Source organism: Folsomia candida, unplaced genomic scaffold (assembly GCF_002217175.1).
Source record: "Folsomia candida strain VU population unplaced genomic scaffold, ASM221717v1 Fcan01_Sc008, whole genome shotgun sequence".
Classification (NCBI taxonomy): domain Eukaryota; kingdom Metazoa; phylum Arthropoda; class Collembola; order Entomobryomorpha; family Isotomidae; genus Folsomia; species Folsomia candida.
The window spans coordinates 1,186,383-1,205,438 of NW_019091200.1; the positions used below are offsets into that span (position 1 = coordinate 1,186,383).

The 19,056-nt window shown below is 37.9% G+C and overlaps 2 protein-coding genes across 10 annotated transcripts; one reads left to right on the top strand and one right to left on the bottom strand.

The window, feature by feature from the left end:
* Window positions 1–534: 534 nt before the first annotated feature.
* LOC110853147 (fez family zinc finger protein 1) lies at window positions 535–10,312 on the top strand. The gene is made up of 5 exons (XM_022101389.2): window positions 535–950; window positions 2,961–3,722; window positions 7,515–8,134; window positions 8,209–8,383; window positions 8,450–10,312. Exons 1-5 carry the CDS (start codon window positions 827–829, stop codon window positions 8,767–8,769), a joined length of 2,001 nt encoding a protein of 666 aa, XP_021957081.1. The 5' UTR covers window positions 535–826; the 3' UTR covers window positions 8,770–10,312.
* A 275-nt stretch (window positions 10,313–10,587) lies between these two features.
* Window positions 10,588–17,528, bottom strand: LOC110852908. Of its 9 annotated transcripts, none has more exons than XM_035854310.1 (21): window positions 17,292–17,527; window positions 17,055–17,240; window positions 16,575–16,660; window positions 16,268–16,518; window positions 15,865–15,931; window positions 15,720–15,803; window positions 15,474–15,652; window positions 14,947–15,046; window positions 14,643–14,878; window positions 14,056–14,143; window positions 13,787–13,998; window positions 13,674–13,718; window positions 13,428–13,527; window positions 13,148–13,356; window positions 12,420–12,558; window positions 12,098–12,337; window positions 11,940–12,023; window positions 11,664–11,854; window positions 11,286–11,591; window positions 10,786–11,222; window positions 10,588–10,719 (listed from the first exon to the last, which is right to left on the bottom strand). In XM_035854310.1, exons 3-20 carry the CDS (start codon window positions 16,658–16,660, stop codon window positions 10,801–10,803), a joined length of 3,039 nt encoding a protein of 1,012 aa, XP_035710203.1. In that variant the 5' UTR covers window positions 17,055–17,240; window positions 17,292–17,527; the 3' UTR covers window positions 10,588–10,719; window positions 10,786–10,800. The 9 variants fall into 9 exon arrangements, with proteins under 9 accessions (XP_035710203.1, XP_035710201.1, XP_035710205.1 ...); XM_035854308.1 differs by adding an exon at window positions 16,744–16,794 and having other exon boundaries at window positions 17,055–17,527; XM_035854312.1 differs by adding an exon at window positions 16,691–16,794 and having other exon boundaries at window positions 16,575–16,629; window positions 17,055–17,527.
* Window positions 17,529–19,056: the final 1,528 nt, after the last annotated feature.

Sequence of the window (19,056 nt, forward strand, 5' to 3'; positions counted from 1 at the left end):
TAAAGCTTTTGTCTCTGATTGCAGTGCAGGCGAAAAGAAATCAATGATCAAATCAAAATCATGAATGTAAATAAAATCATGGACTGGATCGCAGTTGTAAAATCCAGTCTTATCCTCGACTGAATCTGATCGATATATTTATTTACGTGAGGAGAGAGATCCCTCTCATTTACAATTTACAACCAATATATCCGATCCAACCCAATATAATTGTCCAGTCCAGTTTACCTGGATTTCGTTCCTGCATCCAGTCCACACTGTAAAACACAATATGTGTAATCTGCTTCTCCGATATCCAATCCCATCCCAAAATCCAATCCAGTCCCGATGCTGATATGCACAGTCCAATCCTTTATATTTTCTGCTCTGTTTTACGTTCTACCTTTTCCACGATGATGATGAGTGAGTGAGTAATAATGAGTTTTTACGGGGAAAACGTAGGAGAGGGTTAAACGCTATTATGCGTTAAAAAGTTGAGATGAATCCCACTGACTACGAAGCAACCACTTTTGTCTCCCTCACTCACCGTCGAGCCAGTTTATGTAGTTTGCTGGCCAGGTGAAGTTTAGTTGTCTTCGTTCCTTGTCTTCTTTCGTCTGCTGCTCACCTGCTGCCTTTTAAAACCTTTTGAAAAATTCAGCTCATCACTCACTCTTCCGCGGTCGGTCCAGTGTTATGGTTCGTATCGTGGGGCTGCTGCGGTGTCCACTAGAAAAAGAGATCATTGGAAAAAGCCATTAACCAATTAAGTACGACTTTGTTGTTCGAGAAACATTTTGTGAGGAGAGAAAGTTATTGTGAGAAGAAGAAGAAAGGAGTCGATGGGATGGACACGGGCGGACTTTTAGTGACGAACACGACGACGACGACACTCCTTCGACCACTACCAATTATAATGTCCGTCTCAATCCAGAATAATCAGCACAAAAGCGGCACCAACGGTAGAAAAGGTGAGAATTGTATTTGGCATCTTTTTCATACGGTAAAGTACTTTTCTTTCATGACGAGACACTCTCAGCGAAAGCACTACTTGGAATGAAATGGCTTTTTTGTTTGATTTTTTTACATGGAGAATAATATTGGTAATCTTCTTAACGGGTAAAGTATATCAGGACGTGTATGAGAGAAAGCACATGTATGTATGTACACCTGAGGATATGTACGTGTATCTACCGTAAAACTGGAGTATAAAAGTCGTGTCGTCTCATTTTCCCCAAATTGTTGCATGCATACTTTCTCCTCTGTTTATTATAAACTTGTTGAAGTCTATGTATGAAAATACGTAAATATCCACTTATTTTCGTACAAACATGACGCATCCTCAGCAATATTCTTGACCTGATACAAAAATAGGAGAAAAATAATTACGACAATTTCACATAATTGTGTATCCTTCCTCTTTTCTGGTACAAATACAAATCTACCTTGACTTTAGCCGAGTACTTATTCTATATTTAAAATAAATTAGACCGTCTGACCAAAAACCGTATATACATATCTGCATAAAATATGGATAAATTCCTTCAATTACGAAATATTAAACCATGATACCCGGTGAATTGTCTAGTATTTGGCAACTTTTCACTTAAATCTTGACCGATCGTATGTCCTTTAACTCAATCAGGATTACGTATTAAAAGTGGTGGTGGTCGTCGTCCGAAAATAATGAATAGACGTACATGCATGCATAATTTTGAGTATGTGTACGTACTCTACCCCCCGGAAATTATAGCAGGGGAAAGGTCGCTATGCTGGATGCGGGCATAGATAAAAGAGAAAGTAAAAGGATGGCCTGCCTCGTATTTGGTGGCGGTGGTGGTTTTGCTACGACGAGTAGGAGTAAACGGTTCTTAAGTAGTTTTTCCACTTGGGGTTTGTGAGCTGCTAAATAATTCACGGAAATTGATTTAATGATTATCCCTCTAAATGTTTCCCACTTTTATTGTGGGATCCTACTTCTGGTATGTATGGCTGCGTATGTTACGAGAGACAGGAGGGCACTCGGCAGCGTAAGTATGTACAGTCGTTGTCCTGACTGGATTGGGGTCGGGTGGTCATTTCTTCTAGTGAGGGTTGATTTTCCTCGGTGTTTTGGGGTGGCTTAAATCAGAGCAGTTTTTCCTTTTTTTCGGGATAAATTTCCGGAACAGGTTTGTGAGTTAATTACTTTTTGGATTTAAGAAATTTTCGGCCCGGAGAAAGTTGAGATTTTTTGGTCAACCTGAGATTTGAGCAATTATTTATTCTAACTTTCTTATTGCGTCAGCAAGAATGAGCCTACCCTAAAAATAATTTGCGCCATAATTGAGTTCATCTATTCATTAAAGAGGTTTATTAATAGGGGCGGCATTACCCGGAATAGAAAGGTCACAATCAAGGCGAACAATCAGGTTGGGTATGTCGGGTGGGTTTCGTCCTATTAAATATGCACTAACCTATGTATGCGTATGTACATATGGAATGAAAGGAGAGCGAAACAGTAGGCAGTGTATCGCAGGAAATTGATTTAAATCGGGAAAATATAAGCTATGTAATTGTGATTTCGTGAATAATAATCCAATCAAGTTTAACTTTTTGCGTACGTGCCACGAAAGTTGAGACGGTACCTATTTACGTTTTACGTAAGCACATAGCCACGGGTCACAGTCGTGGGTACCTTTCTGGGCGAGAGTCAAGTCTCTATTTTGGCGTCTCAATTTTATTCCTAAATCAAAATATATACTTTTATTTATTGAAATTTTTGTCAAATTTTTGTCAACTTGAAAAAATGTATTACAACAGAAACCATTTCATGCAGGGTGAAAACGTCCCTTATTTTTTGGGGAGATTTGGTAAATATTACTGCAAAATCAGATTGAAAAAGGATGACCTTAGTTATTTATTTTATATATTTTTGTAGTTATTCTTGTCACAAAAAATAGTGCCAAACGGCTAAAACCCTGTAATTTTGTTGCATACAGGTTCAACTTCCTCCTGGACGTCGACCTCCTCCCACTCGTCCTCGTCCTCATCGGCCCTCACCCACTTCAAAAAGGCCCGAGCCGCCCAGTACCTCGAACTGGAGCAGCAACTCCGCAGCACGGAATCTCATCTCTCCGACCCCTGTTCCCCACCCCCCGGAAGTAGAAATAAGGACACCACGCCCAACCTCCTCCTGCAGCGGTACCTCTCCCTCAGCCTGCACAACCAGTCTGCTTCCCCCAACAAATGGTGTCCCTCTGGTCCTGGTGGAAGTGGTGACCTTTGGCGTAGTCACACCCCCACCATCACAACGGACGACCACCCCCAACCCCCCTCGCACCTGCTCGTCTGCCCCCCACGCAAAAAACTCCTGGGATCCATCTCCTCGCCCGCCTTGACGGATTTGGACTCCTCCGTCTGCTCGGCGCAGTCAAGTCCGCATTCGTTGGTCGGGTCGCCGCGTGGCTTGGGGGGAGCCTGGGCGCCCTATTCCCTCTTCTTCGCCAACTTTGCGGCAAGAAATAGTACCACCACCAACAAGTCTAACGCGATGAAGGGTGCTAATGGAGGAGGTGGAGACGACGAGGAAGGTGACGGTGTCAACATTGCCCCGATAAATTACTGTATCAAGGAAGAAGTCGAAATCGACCAGGAAAACGGGTACAAGATGAATCTGGGACGGAGCGGTGGTGCTTTTCGGCGGAGTCGGAATGACGTCGTCGTCCGCATGGAGGAAGATGACGACGACGGGTCGAATGACGGTGAGTCTAACTGGCGAACTAAATATTTAGCTAATTTCGCTTATGCAATCGTAAATAGTATCAATTTCTGCGTCATCTCATCATATCATTCATACTGCATAATAATAATGCATCGTCACTTATGACGACGACGACTCAACGATCGATGCGATTACTGGACTTTAGAGGATAACTAATGGCTTGCTTTCACTTTGTAAAGCTTTTTTTCGAACTGCGCTGCAAGAAATGTCATGCGTCTACTCCTGATTTTGATTTGGACAGGCTTTTTGTCCATACATACATCGTCGTTGTCCGTAATAATAAGCGTGGGATGGGCGGCATGCAGGCAGGCAGGATGGATGGATGGAAAAGTGTCTCGTGAATAATTAAGGGAGCTGTAAACTCTTGAGATTTCCTTCCACTCAGTCACCCACCATTACTTACGTCGAATAGCCTCGATACTCAATAAGTGCGCTTTCAATTATTAAAATTTAATATGCTGATTGATAGCTTGAGCCACGCGAGGCAGGGAACCCAAAGCAAACTTTTCCTTCTTCGTCTTCTTTATTATTATCCTTCCCGGACTCGTCGGGCAACTGTTATTTGTCGGATTGGATTCGATTATTATGCAAATATTTGAAATCTAGGCTGGGCTGGGAAAGAGGGGACGGGAGACATGCATGCACGGCCGCATATTTATTTACGCATTTACCTGGAAATAATATTTGTGCAGGAATTGGTGATAGTTTCGGGTTGGAAATGAAATTGCTAATTCGTTTAAGTATTCATATGCATAAATAAATGGGGGCAAGATTGGTTTTGGTTTTGCTCTTGTTGTTTTTGGGAGAAAGTGAGGAGAATTGCATTCACAAAATTTTGAAAGTTTTCATCAAGAAGTTATGTACGAGAGGAATGATACCCCAATTTAATTATTGATGGAGAGACTTGTTTTGATTACTTCGTGGCATGTGGAACCTATATTATTACAGAGGTAAATCGCGACATTTATGTATTAATTGTAAGACGAGTGACACAACAAGGACTCGTGTTTTGTGGCTTGTCAACTGGTTTTGAGACGAAGTAGACAGTCTGTGGTTCCGTGCGGGTTTGCTAGATTTTTTTGCACTGGAAAGGAAAAAATGCTAGAAATGGGAGGTGCAAGAAACTGGGAGAAAGTGCAAGAAATTTGTGCTATTTAGCCACGCGCAGTATGAAGTATAGCGGCGAGAAGGAGTTTCTTGTGCCTTGCATTTCTTGCAGGTCAAAATAGCTGCAAAAAAACACTTTCTTGCCCTTATTTCTTGCAAGTGGTTAATTCCACAAAAAAGACTAGACATAGAACTGAAATTCGGATAATTTTTGCTGGACAACGAACGAGGTTACAAAGCACTTGAAGCAATCCAATTTCCGACGATGGTTACATATCCGATGGTATATCATCATTCAATTCAAACGTCCATTTAATTTTGATTTTTAGGTATCTGAAAAGCATGGAGTTTTGTTACCGAACAAAAATTTTATTTCCCGATTTTATCGACGAGTTCGAATTAGAGTTTGGCTTACGTTGACGCAAAATACATATTTATGTGGCAAATGGCAAATGGCAAACTTGGTATTGTTATTCGCCTCGTTTTCGCAATGAAAAACAACAAAGGAAAAACAGTGGTTGGAGGGGGAGAAAGGTTGTTGTTAGTTGCACACGGTCTGGATTTTCTTTATGTAAACGACCGTCGCACGTACTCAAAACAAGAAGGCGACATTATTACAGGACAGACAGATAAATAGGAGAGGACCCCAATTTAACCTCCATTTGCGTAATCTGTATTTCCCGTTACACTTTTAATGAGAAATGTCAAGCCTAATTTGGTAACAATAATAACACTTTGAACTTAATTAATAAAGAGCGTCGTGGTATAATTCAAATGTCAAATTGGAAACGGGATAAATTTTCATAAACTTGGGAATTTTCTCGGACATAACAAAATTTTTTCGGAGAGTTCAAAAAATATTTTATTTGACTAGAGTTACGAATTTTAACAATAAGTAATTTTCGCCAAATATTCGCCAATTTTTTTCTACTGAGTCAAACAAATATTTTATTCGGTCAGGTTTACGAATTTTACAAGAAATATTCGCCAAAGTTCAGACATGTAAGCATTCTCTAACGAATTTAGTAACAATCACAACAGTTTTAACTTAATTAATCAAGAGAGTCGTAGCATAATTCAAATTCAAATTGGAAACGTCTCACAATTTCATAAACTTAGAATTTTCTCGGACATAACAAAATTTTTCCGTCAAGTCAAATAAACATTTTATTCGTAAACAGGTACGAATTTTACAGCAAATATTCGCCAAAGTGCAGGCATTCTCTAACGACGACGACGAGACGACGATGTAGATTACATCATTATGTATCATCGTCATCATAACCATTTTCTTTTTTCCGTTGTCCAATTGTCATTCCCATTTCCTGCTCGGTATTGGAAAGCAAAACACTTTATTCTTCATATGAGTATTGCTTCGTAGGTAAACAGTCCATTTATTTCTTGAAAATCGGGGCCAATACGTACGTACGTAATCAGTTCCTGAATACTGTACACCAACCAGAAATCATGTGACTCATCTAAATCTCCGATTAATAATGCAAATGAAAATGCTGCCTCGTTTCCTCATTACTCTTGAATGAAGTGCACTTTCTCCCCTCATTGAGTCGCCCGTCGATTCGGATATCTCATCAAATTAAGATTTCTTCTTGATAAATCGCTGTTTTGGAAAATACTTTCCCAATCAATCAGATTGATGTCAGTCTTCTGATGAGTCCTATAAAAAGGCAGGAACTAATTAAATGGCAAATAGAGAAAGTAGTGTCTCAGGGGTAAAATGAGACACCTAAAAACCCATTACTTCCTTACATATTTACATGGGAAATACCACCTCTGCAAAATGGGAACTTAGCCCTTTAGGTTGGCATTTGGTTTTTATGAATAATTGAGAGAGAAAGCTTTGCATGACATGAAATGATCGAAATCGAACGATGAGTTTCCTTTTTGGATGGATGGTTTATAGGCAGTCAGTCATTCAGCGTGGTTCATTTGTTGGTTTGGTAGTCAATCCAAATCCAAGCTGGACTAGACTGGAACAGATTCTCGTACTCGTACCTTTACACCAAATTACTTATTTACCCTTCCACCTCCTCCTCCTTACGTTGCCTTTACCGACCGTGGTGGGTGAGTGAGTGAGTTAGGCGAGGTGTTTTCGGGACACCGAAGGGATGTTGCTGGGTTGATGATAGTTCGATTCGATTGCTTATGTTGTCGGTGGAGAGGAGAGAGAAAGAGATGGACATGCAATTATTATTGGGGGTGGTGGTGGTGATGGTGGTGGGTAAGCGTTGCGTCGTTACGTTCGGTCGCCATATGGCGTCGTCGTTGTGAAATGAAATGAGAATAATTGACAGAGGGAAGGGAAGAGAGGAGGAAAGGATTGCACTGCATATGTATCTAGCACCCTAAATCATACTCATATTAATACGGATGGATTATCTCTTCTCTTCTTTGTGTGTAATCCCGGAAATGACAATTATGCTAAATTTATGCAAGGCAGGATCAATACTTGATAAAAAAGATGTCCACTTCGTCTAATGACTCTTGATTTGCAGTAGAAATTACTTTACCCTTCAAGGAAATGCTTGTACTTTTTGCTGGGTGAAGATAAAAGTGGTTCATTGCATACTAGAAATTTCGAAATTTCCAAAATTTTCTCAGAAAATTCAGAAATTTCTGATCGTAATTTTACCCTTCTACTTTTCAGACATGCCTTTAAACCTGAGCCTTAAACCGGCCCCATCCGCGACCGGGTCACCGCAACAGGGTCCCCTCCCTCCAACAACAATGATGCTAAGTAACCACGGGGTCTTATCCCATCACCGGTACCACCACCAAAATTATCATCACAACAACTCCTCGTCCTCCTCGTCCTCCTCACCCACGACAAAGCTGTCCATCGATCTCCCCCACAACCCTCAAGCCAGTCCTGGAATCTGGTCACCCGCCTCCGTCCTCGAGGAGGAAGAACAACGCCGTCGACTGCACAACTACATTTTGACCTCGCATCTCCTCAACGCGCAGCAACAGTCGCAAAATACGTCGACAAGTCCCATTTTACAAAACTCTCTGCAACAAATTACCTTGCCTGGTGGTACGATAACCAAAGATAACGTGCACGGAATTACGGTGACGAATCTGAAAAAGGAACATCCTTTAATGGACGCTTTAATCTCAACGAGTGGGCAGAGCAACGGTGCCGGTGGAATGTTGGACCCGCACCATTTGCTGGCAGAATCGGCGTCCTCTTCGGCTTCCTCTCCTACGGCGACAAACGTTAAGAAAAAGGGGACGAAAAAGTCGGGAAATTCGCCACGAACTTTTCAGGTGTGTAAAAATGATTTGAAATTGAGTGAAATAATTGAATTTTGTGCTAATTTTTGGAAATTTGATCCGTGCAGTGTAACCAGTGTGGGAAAGCGTTCAAAAGATCGAGCACCCTGTCGACGCATCTTCTCATCCACTCGGACACCCGCCCTTTTCCCTGTCCATACTGTGGAAAATGCTTTCACCAAAAGAGCGACATGAAAAAGCACACGTACATCCACACTGGAGAAAAGCCGCACAAATGCCAGCGTAAGTTCGTCATAAATAAATAGTTGAACAATTAATAATTAATTATCCTTCTTTATTATTTTCCAGTGTGTGGAAAAGCGTTTTCCCAGTCTTCCAACCTCATCACCCACTCGAGGAAACATACCGGCTTCAAACCGTTCAGTTGTGGCTTGTGCTCGCGTGCTTTTCAGCGAAAAGTTGACCTGCGACGCCACATGGAGACGCAACACTCGGCCGAACCGGAGAATACTAGTTCAAACTATGACGACTCCCCATCCACGACGGGGGGTGGGTCTCCCCCCTCCTTCAACTCGGATAACGACTCCTCCACGACCAGCCCGGCACAGCACGGGGTCAAAGTTGAGAGCAGTTGTGTTATCAAGGATGAGATTGACGAGTCAGAATAAAATAGAGACCACCAGAGACTAAAAAGAGGTTTAGAACTACATAATTACAAATTATTCGATAGTATTATCAGTTATTTTATTAACGACCAAAAACCTAATCCGTCCAAAAAATCTTGCCCTTGACCCAAAAATCGTTACATCCATCCAAATTATTTAGTGTGAAAAAGTTGACCAAGAAAAAAAACTAGTTTATCAATTATTGTGCCTTGATTAAACTTTTGACCTTTGAAGAAAAGTTACGTAATACGTATTGATGTGCGAGGTGAATTTATCTAGTGATGAGTTTAGTCGGGTGGAGAAGGTTTTAGACAGATTAATGTTTAATTAGAGTCATGATACGATGCATATTTAGGTTGTTGTTGGTATGAAATTGTGCGAATTTAGTATCGACGTGGCGTGTGGACGCATGACCAGTAAGTATTTCCTATTAATTAATTAGTAAATATTCGTAGAGGTTGACATATCTAGATTAAAATTGTTATTTGACTAACAAAATCGAATAATAATTAAAAGCAACTTTATGATGCCATTTACCTGTAAATTATTAACTTGCCGCACAATTAGAAATGATTAATTATGTAATAATTCTGAAAAAAACTAGGTCACTCTAAAAAAATATGTACCAAAATGAGCACAGAAAATGCACCTGCCTATTTAGTTCTCGAGTATAATTCAGTTAAATGATCACACTCTTCACGAGATTAAGGTTTTAAGAAATTATCGATAAATACGAGAAAACCCTTCGATTCATTAGATTAGTAGTAGCAATTAATTAGTTAATTAATTAGTAGTAATTGTACCTCCATATTTTTAATTTTTGGTTCATTTATTTTAAGATAATATAACCTAAAATATGAGAGAAAACGACCACAAACTCGAGAATGGGAAAAACTTATGCTTATCATTGTACCATATCATCCATCCCACCGTAGTGTTTAATTAATACGGGATTAGCACAACACCAAACAAAGTACATAATATTTAATTTTACGCTATTTTTATTTGTAATATTATGTTAATTTAATAATTATTTTATATTTTATACATTACAAAAATGACGCTTGAAATCCAAAAAGAAAAGGATTAATTCCATTTTATGTAAAGCACTTGCTCAATTTTGATAATTTTTGCTCATTAGATTCTAGTTTTTTTTTAATTAAATTAATTTTTAAGCATTAAAACCACTGTTACCTTTGAGAAGCGAAGAACTTTTTTTAATACAAGTAATTCAATATAATTTATGCAGATTATGCAGATTTGTCCGCTAAACTACATTTACTGGACATTTTGAAATAATCTTGAAGTATGAAATGCTTATGAAAATTGAAAAGTGATAAACAACCACGTTGAATGAATCGGATAACAATAGTTTCATCTTTTTTTTTTATTGTTACATATTTATTTATGAGTCAATCGCAGTAGTTAAAAAAATAATTAATGCATTTCTTCATGCATTCGACGATGATATTATATATAAAAAAACACACAACACGTATTTGTATATTTTTTGCACCAAAGTAAATAAAAAAACTTATTAAACCTATGACAAGCATTATGATCAAGTTATTAATGGATTAAATATTTTTGAACATATTCACCCTCCAGATTTTATTTGTGGAGAGATAACCCCATAAATTCTGGAAAGTTGCATTGTAACCCGTGTTTGGAAATCTGGTAGTGACAGTGTTTAGAAAAATTAGTGACTCACCGATGCCATAAATTAAAAAAAGACTTGAAGTAGTGTCCTATCATGACAGATTGCAGCGGGTTGAGTAATATGATAAACTGGATTTTATGAGGGTTTAACTGTACTGCAATAAATCTGTCATTGCATGAATGGCTGATTGGATACGAGAGCATGTATTTAATTGAGGTTAATTTTTCTGGGATCAATTATTGGTTTGAGCAACTGGGTGTTCCGAGGATATTCATCGGTATTCCAAAAAAAATCTGCAATAAATTAAAATGTGAATTTTGGCATGAAAGGATATTGTAGTTTGTATGAAATTTACTTACGTATGTATTTGGCGACTATAGAAGACGCGGTGTCAAAGGGGTCTTCCTCCCTGGTTTTTTCCTATAATGGCTGACAGGATTTTTTTGTAAATGAGAGCTTTTGGCAGAAGCGTGACGAATCCCTTGAATAACTTGTGTAGTAAAATCTGTTCCACGCAGATCATCTGGGGGAAGATATGCTTGAAGTTTTTCGGCAGGTCTGTACGAAGTTGGGTCGGTTGATTCTTGCTCGTCTGAAATTGGGGACATTGGGGAGGAAGGGCGCACTGTCAAAATTCCAGGTGGACCGGATGATGAAGTTTCGTTCGACGATAATTCAGTATCATGTGCTGGTGGATCAAAATGAATTACTTTAAAGACGTCAGAATCATCATCGTCTATCGTTGGGTGTGGAGCGTTTGAACTATTGGTTGATTCGTCATGATGATGGGGTTGTTCTGTTATAGATGCAAAAATATTTTTAAAAATTTGAACACTGCAGAGCTTGGTTAAGTACATACCTGATACTGACTCGTCAATAAATGAATCGAAATGTATCTGCTGCCATTCTCCTGGGTTTGAGGAGCCATTTTCATCTTGTAATCGAATAAATGTATCGAGTAATTTTGAAGCAATTTCCTTTTCCCGTTGTGTCACTGGGAGTGTTGCAGGATTTTGAAAATGCGACGGAAACTTTCGCCTGCACATTGAGGTGAACTCGGAACATATGCGCAAAGCAGAACTTGTAGGTTGTTGTGGCTTCGGTACCGGGTCGACTTTGGCGTTAGGAGTCGTTGTGCCACTAGTTGGAGGCGTATAAAATTGATCTAAAACAATAGTACAAATTTTCGCGATTGAATAAACTGTGAATGCAAATATTTTACAATATTCAAACTCACAATTTGAGGCTAATATATTGAAATCACAACCCAGATTCAATTTCGGAATGGCTGACGAAAGGAGAGATCCGCTCGATTTATGAAGGTCACTAGATACAAAATGTAAATAACATATTTCAGAGTTTGGAGGTGCGGTCCAGGTCGGATTTTTCAATAATTTGCGCATAATCCAACTCCAGCTATCCTTAAATCTGAAAAGTACAAGTGAGGAAAGACTTTACGAACAAATAAAGTTATCATTAATTTTTATACTAAATCGAATAATTTTTAACTCACTTATGGAACCATATCGGACGTGATTTGCATGGTTGGGCAGAACGCAGTCGAAGAGAATTATCGTCGCATCCGGGAATTATACATCTGTAAAGATTAAAAAATATATTCATAGATTTGAATTATTTTGAAATATTTAGGTAGTATTTTGTTGTAATTACTTATTGTTTGTATTCGTTTTTTGTCCCTGCGTTGGTGTAGGATTAGGTAATCTGAGATTAAGAGTTGGGGTTCCTTTCACTTGTTTTACCCAATTTCCATTAAGAAAATTAAAATAAATTTGTTCCTCCGCGAAGTGGATGGAGCAAATTCGATCAGATTCGTCTGGATTCCAACTTTCAGTCTTAAGAGCGGCACGAAGGGTTTGTATCCATCCAGGTCGCAAACGTGCATCCTCGTCCCTGAAATTTCATGTATGATCAAACTACATTGAGATCTACCATGAATGATATTTAATCAAGTAAAAAAAGCATAATGCATTACCGAAATGAAAACATTGTTTCAGATGGATTAGGCCGATTTAGATTATTTGGACAATTTGGAATTGTACATCGAACAAAGTCGTCTGCCCTGATATCTTCGTTATCCAGACGCAAAGGGTCCTCTAGTTCCTCTTTGACGTCTAAAATTAGATTTAAATCATCCAGGTTAAAGAAGTACTTAAAGTTACGCATGGTATGACAATGGGACCGCAGATAGGAAAGAGTATTAATTAATTACTATTCTCGTAAGGCTTGGCACCTCATTTACATAAATCTCGCTAATAGCGAGTCGCTATGCCCATTTTCGGTGATACGGGCTTTCCATGTTGAATAAACTCTGTGTCCCTCGCGAATGCGTCAAAATATGCATATGATGTGACCGGCTATAAAAATTCGATGGTAGATAGCTTATTCCACGTCATGGAATAAATTATGCTATAGCTCATTGATCCTGTATATTTGATTGATAGCACGTGTCATTCCTTTATTAACGTTCCATTGCATACGGATTTCATAAATTGCATTTGAATTTTTGTATATACTTTGCCTTCTTCAATGTATTCAAATAGCGATTTTGAAACGTTCATCTCTTTGCGTTTTTTAAATGACAACTTTATTGTATGTAAAAATCGATAAGTTTTAGGTCTACAAAGTTAGGAGGTTAGAATTTTGATTTTTTCTTCCATGAGGACAGCAATGACAAAGCTAAATACCAAGTAAATGTATTACCCGTTGTAGCACCGCGCAGAAACAGAGTTGGGGCTGATTGTCCAATGAGCCTACGTCGATTACCAGCCATATAAAATTTCTCCTTTAGGAAGTGACGGCTACAAATCCTGGAATCAATAGCAGGTTCCCACTTCTGATCATTGCGTAGATTTCGAATTATAGTGATCCATTTATTCCGCATTTGGCGATGACTTGCCATTGTTGAGAACCTGTAATTTTTAGTAACATTTAATTAATGACATTGAAATGGAATATTAGAAATACTTTGGAATAGACTTACATATGCCATGATAAATCTACCTCCCGCTTCCGATCGATTGAGGTGCAGCTTGGTACAGCGCAATTGCGCTGTTTGGTGCCACCCGTTGTACAAGTTAGGCCTTCAGAAAGGATTTGGACGTCATTAAAAATTTGTAAACTTTATTTATTTAGTCCACGTCATTTGATAATTAAATTTATTTAATCTCATCGTTATCAATCTCAGAAAAGTCTTATCATTGGCAAATGAGGTCTCAAATCTACTTACCTGTGGATGGTGCGAAATCTACGGGATAATTGGAATTTGGATCGGCTTCAAGTAAAATAAATTATTATGAGGGCGATTGATTGCAAGCATAAAATCCTAACCAAGTGATTTACCCATTGTAGCATCGTGCAGAAACAAAGTGGGGACTGATTGCCCATTAAGCGTAAAACGTCCTGAACCACCCATACGTAATTCTTCCTTTCGGAAGTGACGACTACAAATCCTGGAATTAATAGCAGGTTCCCACGTCTGATCATTTCGAAGATTTCGAATTATAGTGATCCACTTGGCACGTATATGGCGATGAATGGGCATTGCAGAGAACCTGTAATGTTTAGTAACATTTAAATGGAATTTTTGCAATCCTTGAGGCTGGACTTACCTATGCCATGATAAATCTACCTCTCGCCTCCGATCGAACGACTTGCAACTTGGTACAACGCAAGTGCAATCATAGGCCCAAGTTAGACCTATGATTTGGACGCCATTTAAAATTTGTAAAATTTATTTATTTAGTTAACTTCATTCGAATAAAATGAGAGATCGTATCCTAATTTGAACTACAAATCTGAGTTATCTTTAATAACCGTTTTAAAATCCTTGCTAGCTAAAACTAATTTGTCAAAATTTGGGGACCGTCCATAAATTACATTAACGCAAGAGGGGGGTAGGGGCCGGGGGTCTCAGACTCCAATGATATCGTGCCTATGTTACACATGTTAAACGGGAGGAGGGGGGTCTAGAAAATCTCGATTTTTGCGTGACGTCGTAATTTATGGACGGCCTTTTGCCATGCAATCACAAAATTACGAGGGGTGTGAATAGAAAGCACTTTTAGACAAGGATGTATCGAATTCCATTGAAATGGATTTTTTAGAATATTTTTGCATAACATTATTGTCAAACTTAAAATTAATCTAATTTTGTCTCATAAATCACTTGATTTATTAAAACAAACTATTTACTCACCATTCACCAGTTCGTCGTTCGGGCATGGGTCAGTCACATGGTATAAATTAACAGCAGGAACAGCAGAAACCTTCAAAGATTTCTTCAACCCAGCGTCGGTCCGAAAATCCGTCTCCACGAAATGCCGAGAACAAATTTTATGGCCATTAGGTTCCCATTCTTGATTACATATTAGTCCACGAATTATTCTTATCCATTCGTTTCGAATTTTATGATGTAGTTTATGTCCCGGGAAGCTAAATTTATTTCGATTATGTTAATTGAATATAATGCAAAAGTCCTTAGTCTCTTATATTATGGTTACCAGTGGTAGGACGTGTCAGCTCCTCGAAGTTCTAAAGAGCAAGAAGGCACACAGCACGTTTTTGGAATCTTGGGTTCAGATTCCATTATAGCTTGAATTCCTAAGATTAAACAACAATAATTTTGAATAAAATCAGTTAAATGGTATTAATGCAAAATTTAAATGGGTAATTATAATTTCAACCAGTACGGTTAAACGGATAAATTTGTCACTATTGGCGTTACTTATACCCCGCTTTTGTATCTTAAAAAACACCCCAAATTTAAAAAATCCAGAGGCTTCATAGACTTGTATATTTACATACTTATAGACTATAAGTTATAGTTAGATACACAGAGAGTTATATAGAGTCGTAAAATATGAGGCAGGCGTTAACGCGGTGGGCCCATTCACAAATTACGTAACTTAAATTTGCTGGGTTTGGACTTTAAAGTTTGAAGTTTAAAGTTATACATAATATAGTTCTAATACATTACATTACACGTCCCAGTTAATCAACCAATTAGACCAAGTGATGACAAACTTACTAGGACTAGGACTAGGTGAAGAGGAAGTTGGGAAAGCCCATTCTTCCAAACGTTGCCGACCTGTATCCCGGAACATGTTGTCTTCAAAATGCAAGGCACACATTTCTGCGCACTTGGGGGGTTGCCAGCTCATGTCACCATTGGAGGTACGGACAAAAGGAATCCACGTAGACTTTAGCCTAGTTTCAAAATTCATAACAATTATATAACCTGCTGTGGTGTAAAGATTGACAAGTTGGTATTTACGCATAAAGTGGAATGGATGAAGGTTCATTTAAATAGCGTCTTCTGCAATTCGCAATGACACATCTGTGGTGATCATACATGATTCTGGAATACGACAAAATATTTCATGAAATTATTACCAGATAACTCATAAGATGAGACTAACCCGTGAGTTGGAGGCTGTGATGGGCTTAGTGGGCGAGAAATACCAGCAATCCCGAAAGCATTGGTGTCTGTAGGTCACATGGAATTTATTAATTTTCCCGTTTCGACAGCAAGACATTATGCTTGTGTAACGCAATGAGTAAAATGGTATAAGGGGTTTGCAGTCGCAGTCGGGGGTTGTTCAAACATAACGTGTGCAAAATTGGGGTTTGGTATGCATTTTGTGACGACAAATTAACTAAATTTACCTAAAAATTCATCGGAAGGACGAAAGAATTTCTTTATAAAACATAAATTTCGGGTTCACAAAGGCCTTACTCCGCTCACGTTCGTATCAAAATTTTCTTGGAGGGGAGAAATATCCGGGATAACGTGGCATCAATATAACATTAATTCGATATTACCTTTTAGAAATCCCTCATTAACTAGAGAGTCCGTAACAAATGATTTGTCTCCGAGATGCTCGCTAGGGAGTGCAGTAGCCAAGAGGTATGATTTTCCTATTTCCCTCATAGAAAAATCTTTGGACTTGAAATGTCGGGAACAAATTTCATATTTTGAAAGATCCGAAGGGAAAGTCTCTTCTGGCAATATAGGACTAAGAACTTCAATCCACTTTTGACGAACATTTCTGTGAATATTGGTGGTTGGAAATCTGTGGGAATAATCTGATATAATGGTCGTAAAATCATTGGAATAATTTGTAATCACCTGTGGTATGATAGCAAAGGCTCATTCCTTCTCATTTCCTTCGTGCAGCTCGGAACTATGCAAGATCCAAGACATTTCCGTACCATCTAATAGATTTTTGATTACAAATTATTTACCTCAGAATATGTCCTTTGTGTTATTCGACTTTTTTAAAACCTCTAGTCCCTACCAAATTTGTACACGTAATGTTTGAATAACCCTGGGATAAACTTGACCTGACCTGTTTAGATTGTAAGATTTTCATACCTTGTAATTACATAACATGCCATGGCCCAAGATAACAGAATAATTGAACTATATTTCATTTTTCCAAACACAAATGTTTGAATAACCCCGACTAAAAAAATTTGACGTGTCGTTTAGATTTTAAAATTTCAAATTTGTTAAACAGAACATTGAAATACATTGACACGTGCTCCAAATATTTTTATTTTTATTATATATGAAACATAATGATGGAAACATACTAGTAGTGCTTACTTTGATCCTTGACAGTGGGTGTGGTGGGCGTAAATGTGGTCATGGAGTCAAACTACTTGGAAGTCATTATTCACTCGTGGGAGGGCATCGAAATCCGATCTTCTTGATAAGTCACCTCACAAGTAGAAGTTTTCCTTCTTTTAGGATTAGTTCTTATACTGCTGCTGCTATTGCACACATAAAAATCTATTATTCACATAAATAGTTTGCTGATGGATGATGAGTTTGTTTAATTACTTGATCAAAAACAAAATTTTAAATTTAGATTTATTCACTTGGATGAGAAACGTGAAGATGAGCTGGTAGACAAATTTCGAGTTATACTTGTAGTAATGATACAAAAAAATATGATAAGTAATTATATTTGATTTAACTGGTCCCGTTCGAAACAATGTAAATTTTAAATTGGAACCAATCTTTAAACAAAAAAAAAACAAACACAAAACATGTGCGAATTGCGGAGTCGTTTACTTCGAGCCGAAAATCTCACTTTTTGCTCAAAATCTCAAATGGTCAAACAGTCTCAAATTGTACATTATGCAATATTGTAAATTTTATTCTTATTACCTTTGGATGCAAAAATTATTTCGTAATTCTTTGAAAGTCAAGATTATCTTTAAATAACTTGATATCGGACTTGAATTAAATTAGCATCGCGAGCCAAATCACACAATGCAAAATTTATTTTTCAATAAATTTACGTGTTGAAAGATCAGACAAAGTTGACAAGTTTGATTTAATTGTTTCCTTTTGTAAAATTGAGATTTATAATTGATAAAATTTACAAAAGTTGCACCGCATTCGCATCACATCGCATCGCAATTAAAATCTTAAATCTGGTATAAGTCAATATTTTATTGTCTTCATATTCTAAACCTATTTCTTGCACGATTTAGAAAAAATGTCACCCGCATATCAAAAAATCGAATGTCAAGAATCAATCAGTATTCATTACCAATAACCCATCTAATTAAAAAAAGTGCTCTAATAAATTGTCGAAAAAAACACTTACATACATAAAAGCTCTACTATTATTGCTCAACGTGTTATGTATGTATCTTCAAAAATGGGGCGATTTAAAAAAAACTGATCTAACAACAACAATTGACCACCACAATATACATAATGCATGCCATTCAATTATCTATTTACTACAGGACTAGAATTCAGGAAGGGTTGTACCGTACTACACCTCGTCCTCTATTGCAGCAATAATCTGCAAACTAGCAAATTCTACAAAAGTCAAGTGTTCTCACTTGTGCATGTTGTTGTCAGTCAGCTATTTAAAGTTTGATGAAAATTATTGGATGCAATAATAATGAGACAGAAATGCATCGAATTGTTGTTGATTGTTCGTGATGCAGATACGTAAGACCAGTGGCCGCGGAAGCGTGGGAACAGAGGGACAATGTCCCCACGGGTATTCGATGTCTTCTTTATCTGCCCATGTTATATAGACCCCTGCCTTCCCTATCCTACAATGTTAATGTCCCCAGATGTCCCCACGGCTTCCGCGGCCACTACGAGTGCATGCATCTAGAGCACAAAAAAATGATGACAAATTTACACCTGCTTCTTGTAGAAGTTGTTAAATTGCATAGGAAAAATAAAAATCTACCTGTGGAAAATTATATAACAACAACAAGAAAAAAAATTGTTACATTAAATTAGTTGGGAATTGAATCCTCGTAATTGTAACGAATTGTTCATGACCATATTATTATTATTTAATTCTGTCCTTTTTTTGCGGTGCAGGTTTGTCACGTACATATGCAATCGAGTGCATTATATGCAGGTAATTATTTATTAATTAGGTATGAATTAACCTTTTTGGAATTTATTGCAAAATAATCAAGCGAAGAAACAGCAAATTGCACTTTATTTATCAATCGATTATTGTTATTTAGTAGAAAAGTGATTAAAATTATTTGAGTTGGGAAAATCGATGCAAGTTTTTGTACAGATTTTTGGATAGGTACTTAAATTATTATATGAAAAATCA